Source organism: Fomitopsis serialis (assembly GCF_022376445.1).
Source record: "Fomitopsis serialis strain Sig1Antser10 chromosome Unknown B0H18scaffold_86, whole genome shotgun sequence".
In the NCBI taxonomy this organism is placed as follows: Eukaryota; Fungi; Basidiomycota; class Agaricomycetes; order Polyporales; family Fomitopsidaceae; genus Fomitopsis; species Fomitopsis serialis.
In genome coordinates, this window is record NW_025955046.1 from 129,248 (window position 1) to 144,330 (window position 15,083).

General features: G+C 58.2%; 3 protein-coding genes across 3 annotated transcripts; 2 read left to right on the forward strand and 1 right to left on the reverse strand.

The window, feature by feature from the left end:
* Positions 1–222: 222 nt before the first annotated feature.
* On the reverse strand, positions 223–4,088 carry B0H18DRAFT_882662 (uncharacterized protein; the record flags this gene model as incomplete). The annotated part of the gene is made up of 11 exons (XM_048040922.1): positions 223–774; positions 831–1,001; positions 1,108–1,301; positions 1,364–1,766; positions 1,837–2,252; positions 2,318–2,672; positions 2,725–2,938; positions 3,009–3,273; positions 3,339–3,444; positions 3,503–3,781; positions 3,855–4,088. 11 exons carry the CDS (start codon positions 4,086–4,088, stop codon positions 223–225), a joined length of 3,189 nt encoding a protein of 1,062 aa, XP_047889101.1.
* Positions 4,089–5,136: 1,048 nt separating this feature from the next.
* B0H18DRAFT_1122931 (uncharacterized protein) lies at positions 5,137–5,935 on the forward strand (the record flags this gene model as incomplete). The annotated part of the gene is made up of 4 exons (XM_048034606.1): positions 5,137–5,433; positions 5,508–5,603; positions 5,672–5,761; positions 5,825–5,935. 4 exons carry the CDS (start codon positions 5,137–5,139, stop codon positions 5,933–5,935), a joined length of 594 nt encoding a protein of 197 aa, XP_047889102.1.
* Positions 5,936–6,056: 121 nt separating this feature from the next.
* On the forward strand, positions 6,057–14,080 carry B0H18DRAFT_1198491 (uncharacterized protein). Its single transcript, XM_048036100.1, has one exon. The coding sequence runs from the start codon at positions 6,556–6,558 to the stop codon at positions 13,912–13,914; it is 7,359 nt and encodes a 2,452-aa protein (XP_047889103.1). The 5' UTR covers positions 6,057–6,555; the 3' UTR covers positions 13,915–14,080.
* Positions 14,081–15,083: the final 1,003 nt, after the last annotated feature.

Genomic DNA, 15,083 nt, shown 5'->3' on the forward strand with positions numbered 1-15,083 from the left:
CGAGGTAAGGCGATCAGGCCCTCTACATTGACATGGCTCAGACCTCTCCCTGACGGCTGACTGATCTGTTTGTCAGGCTGTTTCAACCTCACGGCGCAAGAGCCCCACAATATGAACTGTTCGCTCTGATTACAACGGTGCGAGTGAGAGACTCAGACTCGTTCACACATTCATAAGGGGAGTAGCACGTCACGGTATACATGTACAGTATATGCTAGGATGTCACGTCTTCCATCTCCACATCGTCGTCCTGTCTAGTAGTACCAGTATCTTCATTCGCCACACTGGTCTCCGAGTCTGCAATTTGATAAGGTCATTCGAACAAGCACATATGAGGCTATGAGCGACTGGCGAACCTGCGATAAGTGGATCATTGGTACCATCTGCTTGCGTCTGAGCCTGAGGATTGTGGCTCGAAGTCGTTGCCGCACGAGCCTCTTTGTTACGAATGCGAGTCTGGGCAGCCTTAGCAGCAGCTTGTGCCCTCCGGGCTCCGCCAGTGACACGTAGGTCCGTGGCAATGCGACGGTGCTGTGCCTTGCGGTCAGCAAGATAATACCGAGGCTCTGTGAGATTCCGCGGTAAGGTCTCGCGAACGAGGTCTGCATTGTGAAGAGCATGCATGTTCAGCAGAAAACGCGGTGTTTCTGCGTGTGTAACGTGGAGTCGGGTTCGGGCCGTGACAACTCGCTCTTGAACGATGTGCTCCAGCGCGGTTGTGGTGCAATGACAGGCACGGCAGTCATGCTGTGCATTGAAGATGAAGAGGATATCCTATAAGGGCAGGGGGTGAAAAGGTAAGCACATCATTGGATCACCGGGTCGTAGACAGACCTTGGGGGGACAAGCTGAGGGTGCCGATCACTGGGAGTAAGGATGGGCATATTGAGATAGTCATCCCGTTCTCCCATGATGTCGAAACATTGTACGACGGCGATCGCTTCTCTGCCACCAACAGGAGAGAGGATCTTGAAGATACGCCCTGCTCGCACGTCTGTAGGCTGCAGAGCAGGCGGTGTGCGTGATCAGCCTAAGATTTTCATCGAAATACCAGATTATTACACTTACCATCTCGGGTACTGCAGGCGTCGCCGTGTCTTGTGGAACCTTGAAAAACACCCACGAACCAGGCTTACAAATGTCTTTTGCTTGCGACACCAAGAATTTGCACTGCTGGAAGATTGTTATATCTAAAGAGTTTGGTGCGCCATCATGCGTCGGCGGTGGAAGCGATAATGGTGCAATAGCATCGGCCCAGCTAGACGGGCATCGCTTGAGCCGTGCCTCTAGCTTCGCCGTGCCTGGGAAACCAGTGATGTGAGCGTTCAATTCGCAACGAAGACGACATTACTGTACTGCTCACCAACTATTAGTGTTGCTTGTATATCCTCCACCCAGCCCAGACGCCGCTGCAGATTCGGACTCTCCTGAAGGAACGTGCAAACTCTGTCCCCTGCCCGAACATATTCGCCTGCGGAGTTACACCACCAGCCGCCGCTCACCTGATGCTTGAAGCGCTCCATATCGGCCAATGCAACAGCGATGTCACGGCTCGGTGCGCGATGGTTCGAGAGGATGCTGCAGAATCGGAAGATAGCGTTCCAGCACTCGAAGACTTCTGTGGAGTACAAAATCGCGGGACCGAAGCGGCGAATGTTCGCTATCAAATGAGCGAGGACGTGGAGCTTGTTTTTGGTGAGGATTCGATTCGGATCGATGAGCACCCAGACGTCGAGAACGTTCGCGATGAGAATCTCTAGATCTGCCTACGAATGTTCAAGGTCAGTGACAGTGATGGCTCGCGACGGTGTCCGGCACTGCGAGTCCAAGACGTACCAAATACTCATCCATTCTCCTTATCTTACTGTACCATAGCATTGCGCCGAGTTCACCAGTTGCTTTCCAGAGTTGCCGGACAAGATCGGAGCACAGATCGTCGTGTAGATGGAACACACCAACCTGTTGCAACGCCTTGAAATGCTTCCCGACAAGTGAATTCTTGTATTGCAGCAGATACTCTGCGCGAAGAGGCGGCAAGGTCAAACCATCGACCGAGGTACTACGAAGCCGTGCCGCAAAGAGTTCGTCCTTCTTCTTGTCCCAGGGCGAGGTCGTCTTGTGCCAAACATACTTCTCCTGTCCAAGTAGGTAAGTGTGCAGAATCTCACCTGGTGTATCGAAATGAATTTCAACGCCAGGGAGCCCGAGCAGAACATTGTAGTGGTCCCCTGGTCGCAGCGTATCACGAAGTGCTGTGATTGCAGAACTTGAGGTGAGCTTCCGAAGACGACTCCATCATGTATTGAAAAACACGTACGGGAAGTAGCTGGGAGCGCATCATAGCTCTGTGAAGGCTGACGGACAAGCCAATCGTGCAGTTCCTGTTGTATCTCATGGGAGATTGTGTTCTTTACAGCCTGTTTGGCCTCGGCGTCACGGTTGCAGGTACGATCATTCAAGCGCGGGTCCCTCGTTGCGATTGCTGCTATTCGCTCGTGTTGCAGTGCACGCGCTTTCTTAATCAGGATGCTAATCCAGTATTGGGCGGTCTTGTCTTTAACTCCCGTGTTCGTCTGCATAAGATCCACTGTATCCTGCACACCAAGGCCCGCAATCCATAGCTGTGACTCGATTTGGCTGATTGTCCATTCCGTCGTGCGATGAGGTCCAGCCTTACAACCCCAGGTGAGAAGCAGATCTACGATAGAATTGCAACTTACTCACCGCGAAAAATGTTTCATATTTCTCGTCTGTTTCCCGCTCCTTTGCGGTGCCGCCGATCTTGCAAGCTCGACAGGGTTTGTTGCCATTACCACCAATGTGCGAACAATGTTCTGATTGCTGGGGATTATCCGCTGGGAAGACATGTGGGATGATGCGGAACAAGACTTCCTGTTGAAGCTTGCAATCGTAGGCTGTATGCCATCTGTCCGGACCCCTGTTGCCCTGACCCTTCAGTACGTGTATTTCGATGTCTTTCCACCGGCTACTAGTAATGGAATACTCACGTGTCTTTGGCAAGCTCTTCAAGTTGTTCGGACGACGACGCATGCTGCGATGTAGAGCAAAAGCGAACAAAGTATTCTTGTTTGAGTTTCTCATGCGGGAGGTTGATGTTTGCGACGTAGACATTGGTATGAGCATTGTATTGCTTCGTTTTGTTTCCAGAGACATCATCGCACCAAGCCATCAATCGGACCGTGAATGTTGGGCGTTTGAGAGCTGTAGCTCGGACTGGATGGCGCACATTCCGAACCCATGGAGGCGCAAGCTCTGAAAATACCACACATCAGCACTATGTGGCTCATATACGATAAGTACGTGCAAACAGATCTCACCATCAAATTGTATGTTGAGACCTGCCTGTATCTCTATCACGTTGTCTTGCAGCTCCCTTGCCGCTACACGGATGAACTCCTGATTACGAACCACAAATAACCCCGTCTATCCACAAATCCGTATGTCACTACAAATATCTCTGATCAAATGATGGATCACGTACCGCAGGATAATGGACTACGAGGAAGCCATCAAGACAGTCCACCTCATTCTCTTCCACAAATCTCAGCGGCATCACGTAGCGTCCATCCTGCAGCCGCGCGAGTTCCTTGATGTAGAAGTGCCGGTGCGGTGTCTTCTCGTCCATCCACATGAGCTGGCCTCTCTCGAGTGCTTCGTCATTCATGTCGAGCCATTTCTCACCATCTCTGAACTCCGAGACAGGTGCACCGATGCGTGGCAGGAACCTCATATGTGGTCGCACAAGAGGATTTGCAAAATCCTACCGAAATGGTCAGTTACATGTTTAGTATCCGAGTCGGGGCTTATTCAGGACCCGTTGTTGCTGTACTCACAAGTCGGCTAGTCTCTGATGGGCACGTCGCATAGAAGTGGTTCTCTTGGGCTGATGTATGGTGCGTTGTCTTGATATTCATCTCCTTGGTGAGCTGAGCCTGTTTCGTTCGCAGCGAGGTGAATGATGGAACATTCTCGGCTCCACACTCTCTCAACGCCCAGATGACCACTTTGAGATGATCATCAGAGAGCCGTAATCGTGGTAGATTGTCCAAAAGGTCGAGAATGAACATCTAATCATGTGTGTGCTGAGGAATTCTGACGTTCAATCTGTATAGCATGACGTACTGTTTTTGATTCATAGGGTCGCCACTGTGGGTCATCCTCCATGTTTTCGTGACCGAGGCTCATATCAAAGTCGTCGTCATCGTCAATAGCATCCTCGACGCCTAAGCAATCCAAGGTGAGCTGTAGGTCTTTCTACTTGCAGCAAGGCCCAGGCATAGTATTTACCTGCACGGTACAATTCAGCAACAGCATCCGCGATCATAAGATCATCCTCGTCATTGGCCTCAGGTTCGCCTGCCACGTCCGGATCAGCAATCCCAGCCGCCCTTGTGCCCCAGTGTCCATGCTCAAGGTATGGATTCTGCAGTAGACTCTCCAGTGTACTTCGAATTCGTGCTGGTTCCGTCTCCCAGGGAGCCATGCCCGCAGAGAATGTGACCTCGTTGCCAGCATCATCCATGATCTGGTCGCCATTGGCATATACATGTTCAAAAGGGTTGAAGCGAGGTATGCTCTCCGGTTCATCGCTCTGTCCTGCAAATGCCTCTGACAGAAGCATATCCGCCGGTGGTTGCTGGCGAATGGCTTGATCATTGCCGCGGCGACTGGCTTCAGCATGTTCATCCTCAAGCAATGTGGCAACTGACTCGCGGTGCTTTTTGGATTCGATATGTCGCTTGACTCCGTTTTTCTTGACTGATGTCCGCTGATTTGTGTGCTTGCTGCAGGGCTTACATTCCCATGAACTGGGGTCATCCGCGGTGGGAATGAAGTATCCTGGTCCGAGTGAGCATCTCGATTAACCCTGATAGTATGATTAACATTCACCGTCTGCATGAAGATCTGTTTTATGGGCCGGCATGCTTTCAGCAACGCGTCAATCAATCTGCACGACGTCGGCCCAAGCTGCTGCACAAAAGTTGTTCTCATTCTTGGACGACAGTTCTGCACGTGACCATTGGCCGTCGAGTTTCAAAGTCCTCTTTGCGTTGACGACAAGTGACAGTCTTTTCCTTCATCCCTCTTAATCTTTTCTCATCTCATTTTTTCTTCATGGCTCAACTCCTGGACTCACTGCTTGATGTCGCAAGCTCTCCACCAACCAGTCCAACAGCGCCCGCCGCGGAGCTTCCTCCAGACCCTGATTCTGTCAATCTCGGCACAGGCAACTCGAATGCTGCAGCCGCCACTGAAGACGCGGACTCGGATTCCACATTGTCTGCAGCCAACAACCCACGTGTTGGTGACAAACGACGTGCGGAGGATGACCTCATCCAATCCGCCCAACAGATGGGTCGTCGAGTTCGCCTCAAGCCAGCGGCACAGCAAGCGCTCGATGGTGTCGCAACGGTATGTGCTCACGTCAGTTCAAGAGTCCTTTGCTCTGACAAGTCTTGCAATGTAAGCTCCCTTTTCCCCACCAGATACTATGGATTGTCGCGCGCATGCTCAAGCACGAAGAGCGGCTAGATACCATTCAGCCTGCGGAAGCTCAGTGGACCCTGCCAAGAGGGTTAAAGGTATGTTCTTCAGTCGTCCTTTTCGATGTCGAGGCCACTAATAGCTATGTGTCGTTGATATCGAGCAGGAGAAGATTGAAGTCTATAGCCACCTGATAATCGTCTCGCCGCTGTTGCCCGCTTATGTCCGAGGTACAATACCGAATAAGCGCATTGTGGTAAGTCCGAGAATGTCTTGAATACGAGTCATCATGATCATGCAGTCACTGAGCTGTTTGCAGTCGTTGTTCGAGCGTCACACGCAATGGGGTTATACACCTGAAGTCTGCAATAACTCGCACAAGAACCTGATTGTCATGAAGCGGATAACACAGCGCATCTGTTACGGATAGATAACCCATTATCTGTCCATTAGATTAGATTATGAACCGATAGTGTACATCTCATCTTATCTCAATGTACCTAGCCACCTGACTTCCATTTTGGGAAGTAATCTACTCTTCTACCTGAACTACCACCTCGTCCGAGTGCGAACTCTTCGCGCCGTCCGAGTTAGTTCCCCTGTCCTCGGCTAGGCTCGTCGCCCCGCCTAGGAACTCCCCTCGGCTTAGGCTCGTCGCCTTCGCCTTGGACCCCTCCTCGACCTGGCCCAACAGCCCGTCTAGGACTCCCCACTTGGCCCAGCTCGTCGCTGGCAACCAAGGACCTCTCCGCGCTCCCGAATAGCAAGGCTCGTCGCCCTGCTAACGACCCTAGCAGGTACTCCTCACCCTGCTCACGACCCCGAGATCCTCCTTTCCCCCCTGGTCGCGTCGCGACCACCAACCATTAGGTTCACGAGGCAGCCCGGCCCCTGAATCTAGGGTTCCGAGCCCACGAGCCCTAACATTGGTGGACATTCAGGGGACCGGTCCACTGCCCTGTGAACACCCTTGGTCCCTCTAGGTTCTCTCGGAATTCCTTCAAAGTCGAAATCCATTCTCGAGTACTCTATCTACCACTTTCTATCCTAATGCCTTCTCCCAGCTGGCTGGCCTGCTCCGAATGGCGAGCACTATCACCAATTCGGGCCCCCGCGCCAGCTCACAGCTCGCGCGCCTACAGCGCCCAACCCTACGCCTCGGTGATCGCGCCTCGAGGCTCTCAACCTCTCCCTCTCGCCACCTGCGGCCCAGGATCTCCTGCTGCGCGGTCCGAGCCCATTCGGAGACCCGTGGGAGTTCCATCCCCGCGGGAGCGCCCAGACGCGTCGCGCGCTGAGTCGCTCGCTCAACGCGTCGACCTCGCTCCTCCTTCCATCTCGCGCTTCAACTCCCCCGCTACCCTCCGACCCACTCTCGCGGACAGCCCGCAAGATGAGTATCGAGCCGCGCGAAGTATTCACGCGCTCGGTACAAATAGCTGCCCCGCCGCGGACGGCTCAAGGCCAGAGGTCGGACGACCGCACGCCCATCCTCCGCGCGACGGCAAGACCGACGCGCCAATACTTACGCCAAGGCCCAGGCAAGAGGCCCTATCCTCGGCGCGGACGACCGACGAGCAGCTCACCTGCAAGCCCAACGACCAGGTCGTCCCAACGCGAGCAAGGCCGAGCGCACACGAAGCCCCACCGGCCCCGCGGTCAGCCGACGCGTCGCTCGCCCGGAGAATCGACTCGCAAGACGCGTCGATCCGCGCGTTAGGATGCCCGGAGGACGCCCCGGCCCGTTCAAGCACAAACTACCGCGGAGGGACGAGGTGGGAGGTCGACAGAGAGGCAAGAAGAGTCAAGCCGACTCCTGTGAGTACTGCCGCTCGTCTCCCTCCACTGCCCTCTCCCTCTTCTGCGTGCCATGCGCCTCCGGCTCCGTCCTCTCCGCTTCCATCTATCACGCCCGCGCCCTCTCTCCACGCCCAACCCTCCATCTCGCGCCTTGGCTCTACCGCTATCCGCCGACCCTCTCACGCGAGCGACCCTCAAGACGAATATCGAGCCGAGTGGAACGTCCGCTCGCTCGATACCAGTGGTCGCCCAGCCATCGTCAGCTCAAGGCCCGAGGTCGTGCAACCACACGCCCGACCTCTGCGCGATAGCGAGTCCCACGCGCCGAGGTCCCGACAGGAGGTTCCGCCCTCGGCACGGACGAGCGGAGCGCAGCACGCCTGCAAGCCCGACGGTCATGCCGTCCCGACGCGCGCGAGAGCAGCCACGCAGGACTTGCAGACGAACGGCGCGTCCCGCGCCTGCAAGACAGCCCCGCTAGACGCGTCGACGTGCCCGACCAGGCACCCAAGGGATGCACGGACGATCGCGCGGACGAGTCACCGCGAAGAGACGAGCAGAGAGGTCGATGGACAGGGATTAGGAGTCAGGCTGACTCCGGTGAGTACCACCGTCCATCTACCACCATCGCCCTCTCCCTCTTCAACGCGCTATGCGCCCTCTACTTCGCCCTCTCCGCGTCCACCTTCCGCCCGCGCGCCCTCATTCGATGCACCTGCCTCCTCGCTCCACCCTCGTCCATCCGCCGCCGCCCTTCCGCTGCTCCCTCCTGCATTCGCCGCCCATCCGTCACCGCCTTCCATCTCCGGCTTTCCGTCGCGCGAGGAAAGTGCGGCTCTCGTCCGTGCGCATCACGCCAGGGAGACGGCTGCGGCTGAACGGGCGGCGTTCGCACAAAGGTATGGGAAGGACACCCCGTCCATCCCTCTCCTCGGCAACCCATCCTTCGACCTGGTGCCCTCACACTCGCTTGACGCGCCTGCGCCCTCCCGGCTCGACCTCTCGACCTCTATCCATACGCCTCCCGCGGGCAGCCTGCAACATGAGTACCGAGCCGTGCGAACTCTTCGCTCGCTCGGTACAAGTGGTTGTCCCGCCGTCGACGGCTCAAGGCCAGAGGTCGAGCAACGACCCGTCCAATCTCTGCACAACGGCAAGCTCAACGCGTCTACGCCTACGCCACGGCTTCGACAGGAAGCCCCGTCCACTGCGCGGACGATCGACGCGCAACGCACCTACAAGTCCGACGAACAGGCCGCCCCTACGCGCGCAAGAGCGAGCACAGACAAGGCCCCGCAAGACTTGCAGATTAACGCCCGCGCGCCGTCCGCTCGCAAGTCCGCCGAGCCGACTTCGCTAGAGCTGTTCGAGATGGGCATAGAGGCTGCGCGCCGATCACTCGCGAGGACGAGCAGCTGCGAAGGACCATCCAAGAGTCCACGCGGTACGACTCGGACGGAGATTGAGCGAGGCAGAGGGGAGAATCGAGTCGCAGAGACTCCGGTGAGCCGGTCTATCCCTCTACTTTCTCCCTCTGCTCCTCTACACACACGTTACGCGCCCCCGTCCTCGTCCAACGCATCCACGGCCTCTCAGACTCGCGCCTACTCGCTCGCACGTCCGCCAGCACCCTTCACGCGCGGTGGCCTCGCCTCGCCGATCACTCCAAGCCCGGCTACGCCTCCTGGCCATGTCCCCTCATCCGCGTCTACGCTCTCACAGCACGCCCTCTCGACCTCTAGCAGTACCGCTCACACGGACGGTCGGCAAGACAAGTACCAGGCCGTGTGGAACGTCCGCGCGCCTGGTACCCACCCTGCCGTCTCCGTCCCGTCACTCGAGACCGAGCCATTCTGTGATGGCGAAGCTGTCCCGCCCACGCGTGCATCAAAGTCCCGCAAGGAAGTGCCCTCAGCAGCGCGGACGGACGACCTACGACGCGCCTGCACGTCGGATGTGCAAGCCCAGTCAACCCACGCCGAGACTTATAGGGGAAGCGTCCCGCTCGGCCCTTCAGTGAACAGCCCCGAACAATCGAGCGGGGGGCACCAGAGCTCGAACCAGAGGGATGGCCAAGGAGAGGAACGGGTCGAATCGACTCCGGTGAGCTTCGCTATCCCTCGCCTCTCATCCTCCTCTCCTCCCTCTCGTACTACGCCTCTCCGCTCGTCCGACACACCTCCACCCGACGCACCCTCGGCCTCGCCCGCCTTCATCCGTCCACCGTCGCCCGACTCGCACGTCAAACGCTCAGCGACCTCTCTGTCGACATCGACGCTCCACCCACCGGTCATGCAACGAGCGGAGGGAACGTCCCTCCCTCGACGCAACCTCCGAACCGATCCATCGTCGCTCGACGCGTTACCACTCGCGTCCCCGTGTTCTCTCAGCTCCCTGGCTGCCGACTCGCGTTCGACCCCCGTGGGCATCACTTCCGAGGACGAAGCCACGCCTATCACTAGGACAAGCAGACTGGAAGACCTGAGTCGGGGGCACCTCAGCACGAGCGTACGAGGTCAGGAAGTCAGGAGAGAAGAGACACGAGTCGGGTCGACTCTGGTGAGCATCCCCATCCGTCTCCCTCCTCCTTCCTCGACTTCACACCCTCGCTCCGCGCCCTCTACTCCGCGCCCTCCACGCCCGCGTTCCGCACCGGTGCCCTCGAACTGCACGCGCCCGTTCGACGGGTCCACGCGCCCGTCCGTTCGCTCGTCCGGCACATCCATGTCCTTGACCGACTCGCCGGCGCAATCCGTTGGCTTGCCTAGAACCCCGCCGCCCGACTCGCGATCGACCTCAGTCGATACCACCCGCAAGGACGAACTACAAGGAGAGTACCGGACCGTGTGGAATGTCCGCGCGTCCGGTTACAACCTTGCAGCCTCGAACGACACGCCGTCTTTCTCGCGACTCGACCACTCTGCGACCTCCAAGGTCCTGCCCGTGGACGACTTGCTGAGCGAGTACCAGGCTGTGTGGACTCTTCGCGCGCCTGGTACAGCAGCCAGCTTGATGCTCGAGGTCGAGCAACCCCATGGTAGCGAAGCCGGCACGCCGACGCGTACACCAAGGCTCCCGACGCGTGCAAGGGCAAGCGAAGACGATATGCCCACGCATCCGTCCATTCCACACTCGCGCTCCGCACTTCTGCCCTCGAACTGCACGCCCCTGTTCGACGCGTCCACGCACTCGTCCCCTCGCTCGTCCGACACATCCGCGTCCTCGGCCTCACCCGTCTCCCTCAGTCCACCATCGCCCGAGTCACGCCCGAGTCACTCGACCTCGACCGGATCTATTCGCGCGGACGGCTTACAGGGCGAATACCGGACCGCGTGGAACCTCCGCGCGTCCAGTAACGACCTCGCGGCTTCAGACGCAGTTGTCAACACAGCAGCTAAGTCGTCACCAGCCGAAGATGAGCAAGTGGCATCGTTTCGCGCAGAGACACTCGAGGACGGGGCCTCGCCTGTCACTAAGGCAAGCCGACAAGAAAGCTTGAGTGGGGGGCACCTTCAAGTTGGCACGAGCGAGCGAGGTCAGGAAGTCCGGAAAGAAGAGACACGAGTCGAATCGACTCTGGTAAGCACTACCGTCCCTTGCCGTTCCTCTTCTCCATCCTCGCCCAATACGCCTTCATCCTCGAATGCACCTCGCCTCCACCCCCCGTTCGCCGCGTCTCATCCTCCACTCCTTCGCGTGGAACTTGCGTCCCCGTCCCTCGCATCTGCGCCACTCGAACATTCAGTCTCGCCGCCTCTCAGTGCGCCGCCACCCGACTCACGTTCGACCCTCGAGAGCGCCACTTCCGAGGACGACCCACAAGGAGAACACTGGGCCGTGTGGAACGTCCGCGCGCCCAGTAAACTCCCCGTCCTCGCCGTCCCCACGTTCGAGGTCGAACGAACACATGCCCGCCTTCGGAGCGATCGCGAGACTGACGCGTTGACTCGCACGTCCAGGCGCTCCGATGAAGTCCCACGTAACCCGAAGACGAGCCAGCCCGGACTCGCAAGTGGGGGGCCACCAAGCGTTACAGGTGTGAATGCAGACAGAGGGGGTAGGGGAGTCGGGAACACCCGACCTCCGTCCTGGTCTGACATGCCTGCGTTCCCACCCGCATCTCCATCGCTACCTTTGCACTCAGGTCACCGGTCCGCCCTCGGAGTCAATCACACGGAAGACCCGCAAGACGAGCACTGGGCCGTGCGGAACCGCCGCACGCCTGGTAGTGACTCCGCTGTCGTCGGGCCATCGCTCGAAGTCGAGCATCCTCGGAGCAATATCGAGGCTTCGATTGCCGCGCCGACGGGCAACACATTGCATGCTCGCAATAACGCCCCACAAGTCACGACGACCTGCGCAAGGGCAGGCGAAGCTCCAAGCCCTACCGGCACGAGCAACAAAGTGCAAACATCCAGGGAGTGGGTGGATGTCAGTCGGCCGAGCAGGGATATCAATGAGGGACAAAGGCGAAGAATAGCAGAGATTGCGAGTACTCCAATCGAACAACCGTCGCCGTCTCCCTCTCCCTGCTCGCGTCCGACGCACCCGTCTGTTTCCGACACGTCCACGTCCTCACTGAGCGAGTACTGGGCTGCGTGGAGTCGCCGCGCGCCCGGTACAGCAACCGGCTCAACAAGTAAAGTTGAACAGCCCACCGTCCAAGGAGCGACAGCACACGCAGGCACCAAAGAGGAGGACCCCTCTTCCATTGCGAGGACGATCAGACGAGAAGGGTCACGAAAGGAAGTATCAGGAGCAAGACCACTGGACTACGAGGTCAACGAGCAGGAGACACGAGTCGTGACGACCGCTTCTGCTGCGTTACAGCCCTCCCGCTGCATGCCCTCGTCTTCCGGGAGCAGCGGTCGACCCCTTCGACCCTGCTCTCCACTCTCGCGGGCTGCGCACGCGTCCTCTCTCGAGCGCCCGATGCTCTCACCTACACCGCCGTGTGGCTCGTCCCCGCCCTCTCCTTCCATCTCGGTGTCCGTCTCACGTCTTGGTCGCCTCGCTACCCATGGAACCTCTCCCGCGGACGACCCTTCGGACGAAGACTGGACCGTGAGGAATGTCCGCACGTCCAGTACTCGCTCCGCACTTCCGTCCTCGTCTGTGCTTCAGCCCGACGCATCCACGTCCCTGCCGTGTACCATCTCGCCCGCGCCGCGACCGTCACGCCGCTCCACCTCTTCCAGTACGCCATCATCTCCCTCGCACGTGGGTCACTCGGCGACCTCAAAGGTCTTGTGCACGAACATCCCGCTGAGTGATTACTGGGCTGCGTGGACTCGCCGCGCGCCTGGTACAACCGCCAACTCAGAGCGCGAAGCCGAGTGCCCCAAGAGCGAAGTCGAGGCTACACCGGCTGCGCAGATGAATGGCGTGTCGCACGTCGCCGAGACCGTCCCACAAGTCACGCTGACGTGCGCAGAAGCACACAAGGACGTCTCGTTAAGCGAGTACTGGGCAGCGTGGAGTCGCCGCGCGCCTAGTACAGCAAACAGCTCGACGAGCGAAGTCGAGCAGCCAAGCAGCCAAGCTGCAGAGGCACGCGCAGGTGCCGACGAGGAGGACTCCGGGTCAATCGCGAGGACGAACGGATGCAAAGGATCGCGATGGGAAGTGCCAGGAGCGAGGACCCTAAGCTGGGAGGTCGACAGGCAGGAGACGCGAGTCAAGACGACCGCGGTAAGTCTTCCTATCCGTCAACCCTCCCCACCCTCGCCAGCGTCTCCGCCGCCGACCTCGTTCCTCGGTCTTCCCTCGGCCTTCGGAACCTCTTGTGCGGATGGCTTGCAAGACGAACTTCGGGCTGTGCGAGACCACCGCACGCCCAGTAGTTGCTCCGAGCACCCGCCTTCGTTTGGCATGCAAGCTTCCACGTCCGCGTCTCCGTCGCCGCCTTCGCGCCTTGGCGTGTCCACGACTCTTGGAGCCAATATCGCGGACGACCCTTCGGACGAGGGCTGGACCGTGCGGAACGTCCGCACGTCCAGTATCCATGTTTCATCATATGATCATGCTTCGCGTCCGCCCTCATCTTCCGAGAGCAGCGGTCGACCCCTTCGACCCTGCTCTCCACTCCCGTGGGCCGCACACACGTCCTCTCTCGACGTCGACTGTATGTCCCTCAATTGTGACCATCACGTCCCATTAAGCTCGACGGCGAGCTTGGAGGATCCCTCTCGTCGTGCCTCTCCATCCATGCTTGACCTATTCAAGCCAGTGTATGATCGAGACACGTGTACAGCCTCGTCTGCACAGTTCAGCTCAGCTGTCTCGCCTTCATCCTCGCCGCGCGTTTCCTCGCCTGCAACTCCATTGCCGCCTTTGTGCCTTGGCATTTCCAGGACTCCCGGAACCGATCTCGCAGATGACCCTTCGGACGAGGGCCGGACTGCGCGGAACTGCTGCGCCTCCAGTGCTCACTATCTGACCTCGTCAGCGCCCCAGCTCAACTCGCCCACGTCGACGCATGATTGCTGTGAGGATGCAGACTCGTCGGTGCGAGCTGCGCTGACTCCTTCCCGCTTGTTGTGTGGCGACACCTCGCTCTCGTCCACCTTGCCCTCCTCGAATTCATCATCTTCCGAGAGCAGTGGTTGACTTCTTCGACCCTGCTCTCCACTCTTGTGTTCCATGCATGTGCCTGCTCTCAATGTAAACTCAATGTCCCTTGATCATGACTGTTGTGTTCCACCAAGCTCGGTACCATCTCTCTCGGCTTTCGACAATGAGGATGTGTGGAACGTCCGCACTCCTCGTAGTCCGCCCCCATTGAGTTCGGCCCCTGCACGCTACAAGCCAATCAGCTTCAGCCCACTCTATTGCACGCACAGGAAAGCCTGGGAACGAACTGTCTACAACAAATCCCCAGCAGCACTAGCAGCACTTGCACATGCACGGTGGCAAATAGAGGAGGCGATACAAGTGTCGGATGCCTACGACAAGGAATGCCTACGCAATAGAGGCAGATAAAGCCCAGCCCACCCACCCTCACTACTATTCTACCCTTACCTGCTACCATCCCCTCTGCTCTACGGAATCTCGAGCCGAACCTCACCACCGGATTGCTCCGACTCGGGATTGGGGGGCAGGGGGTAGGGGAGGATAGGGAGGTCCACCGAGCCTAGCCTACCTTAGCCCTTGGCATATCCATGCCTTCTGCGAGGATGATAGCTTGGGACGCGGTACACGCAGGACAGCGCATCCTCGGCATGGCGACTATGGTGCAACCGGGATGCCTGCGAGGATGACCGCTCGGGATGCGATACATGCGGCACAGCTCAGCCTCTGCATGGCGGAGCCTTCTAGATGCAGTTTTACTGCCCAAAAAATTTTCCTTTCTATGCTCCTTCTCCTTTCCACTCCATGTCCACATCTACTTCTTCTGAGCCCTCACCTCATCATTCATACCCACACTATACACTTCATAATGGGGGGCTCTGTTACGGATAGATAACCCATTATCTGTCCATTAGATTAGATTATGAACCGATAGTGTACATCTCATCTTATCTCAATGTACCTAGCCACCTGACTTCCATTTTGGGAAGTAATCTACTCTTCTACCTGAACTACCACCTCGTCCGAGTGCGAACTCTTCGCGCCGTCCGAGTTAGTTCCCCTGTCCTCGGCTAGGCTCGTCGCCCCGCCTAGGAACTCCCCTCGGCTTAGGCTCGTCGCCTTCGCCTTGGACCCCTCCTCGACCTGGCCCAACAGCCCGTCTAGGACTCCCCACTTGGCCCAGCTCGTCGCTGGCAACCAAGGACCTC

Bases quoted from the DNA above. Each gene is read 5' to 3' on its own strand.
- B0H18DRAFT_1198491 (XM_048036100.1), top strand. From the start codon at position 6,556: ATGCCTTCTCCCAGCTGGCTGGCCTGCTCCGAATGGCGAGCACTATCA.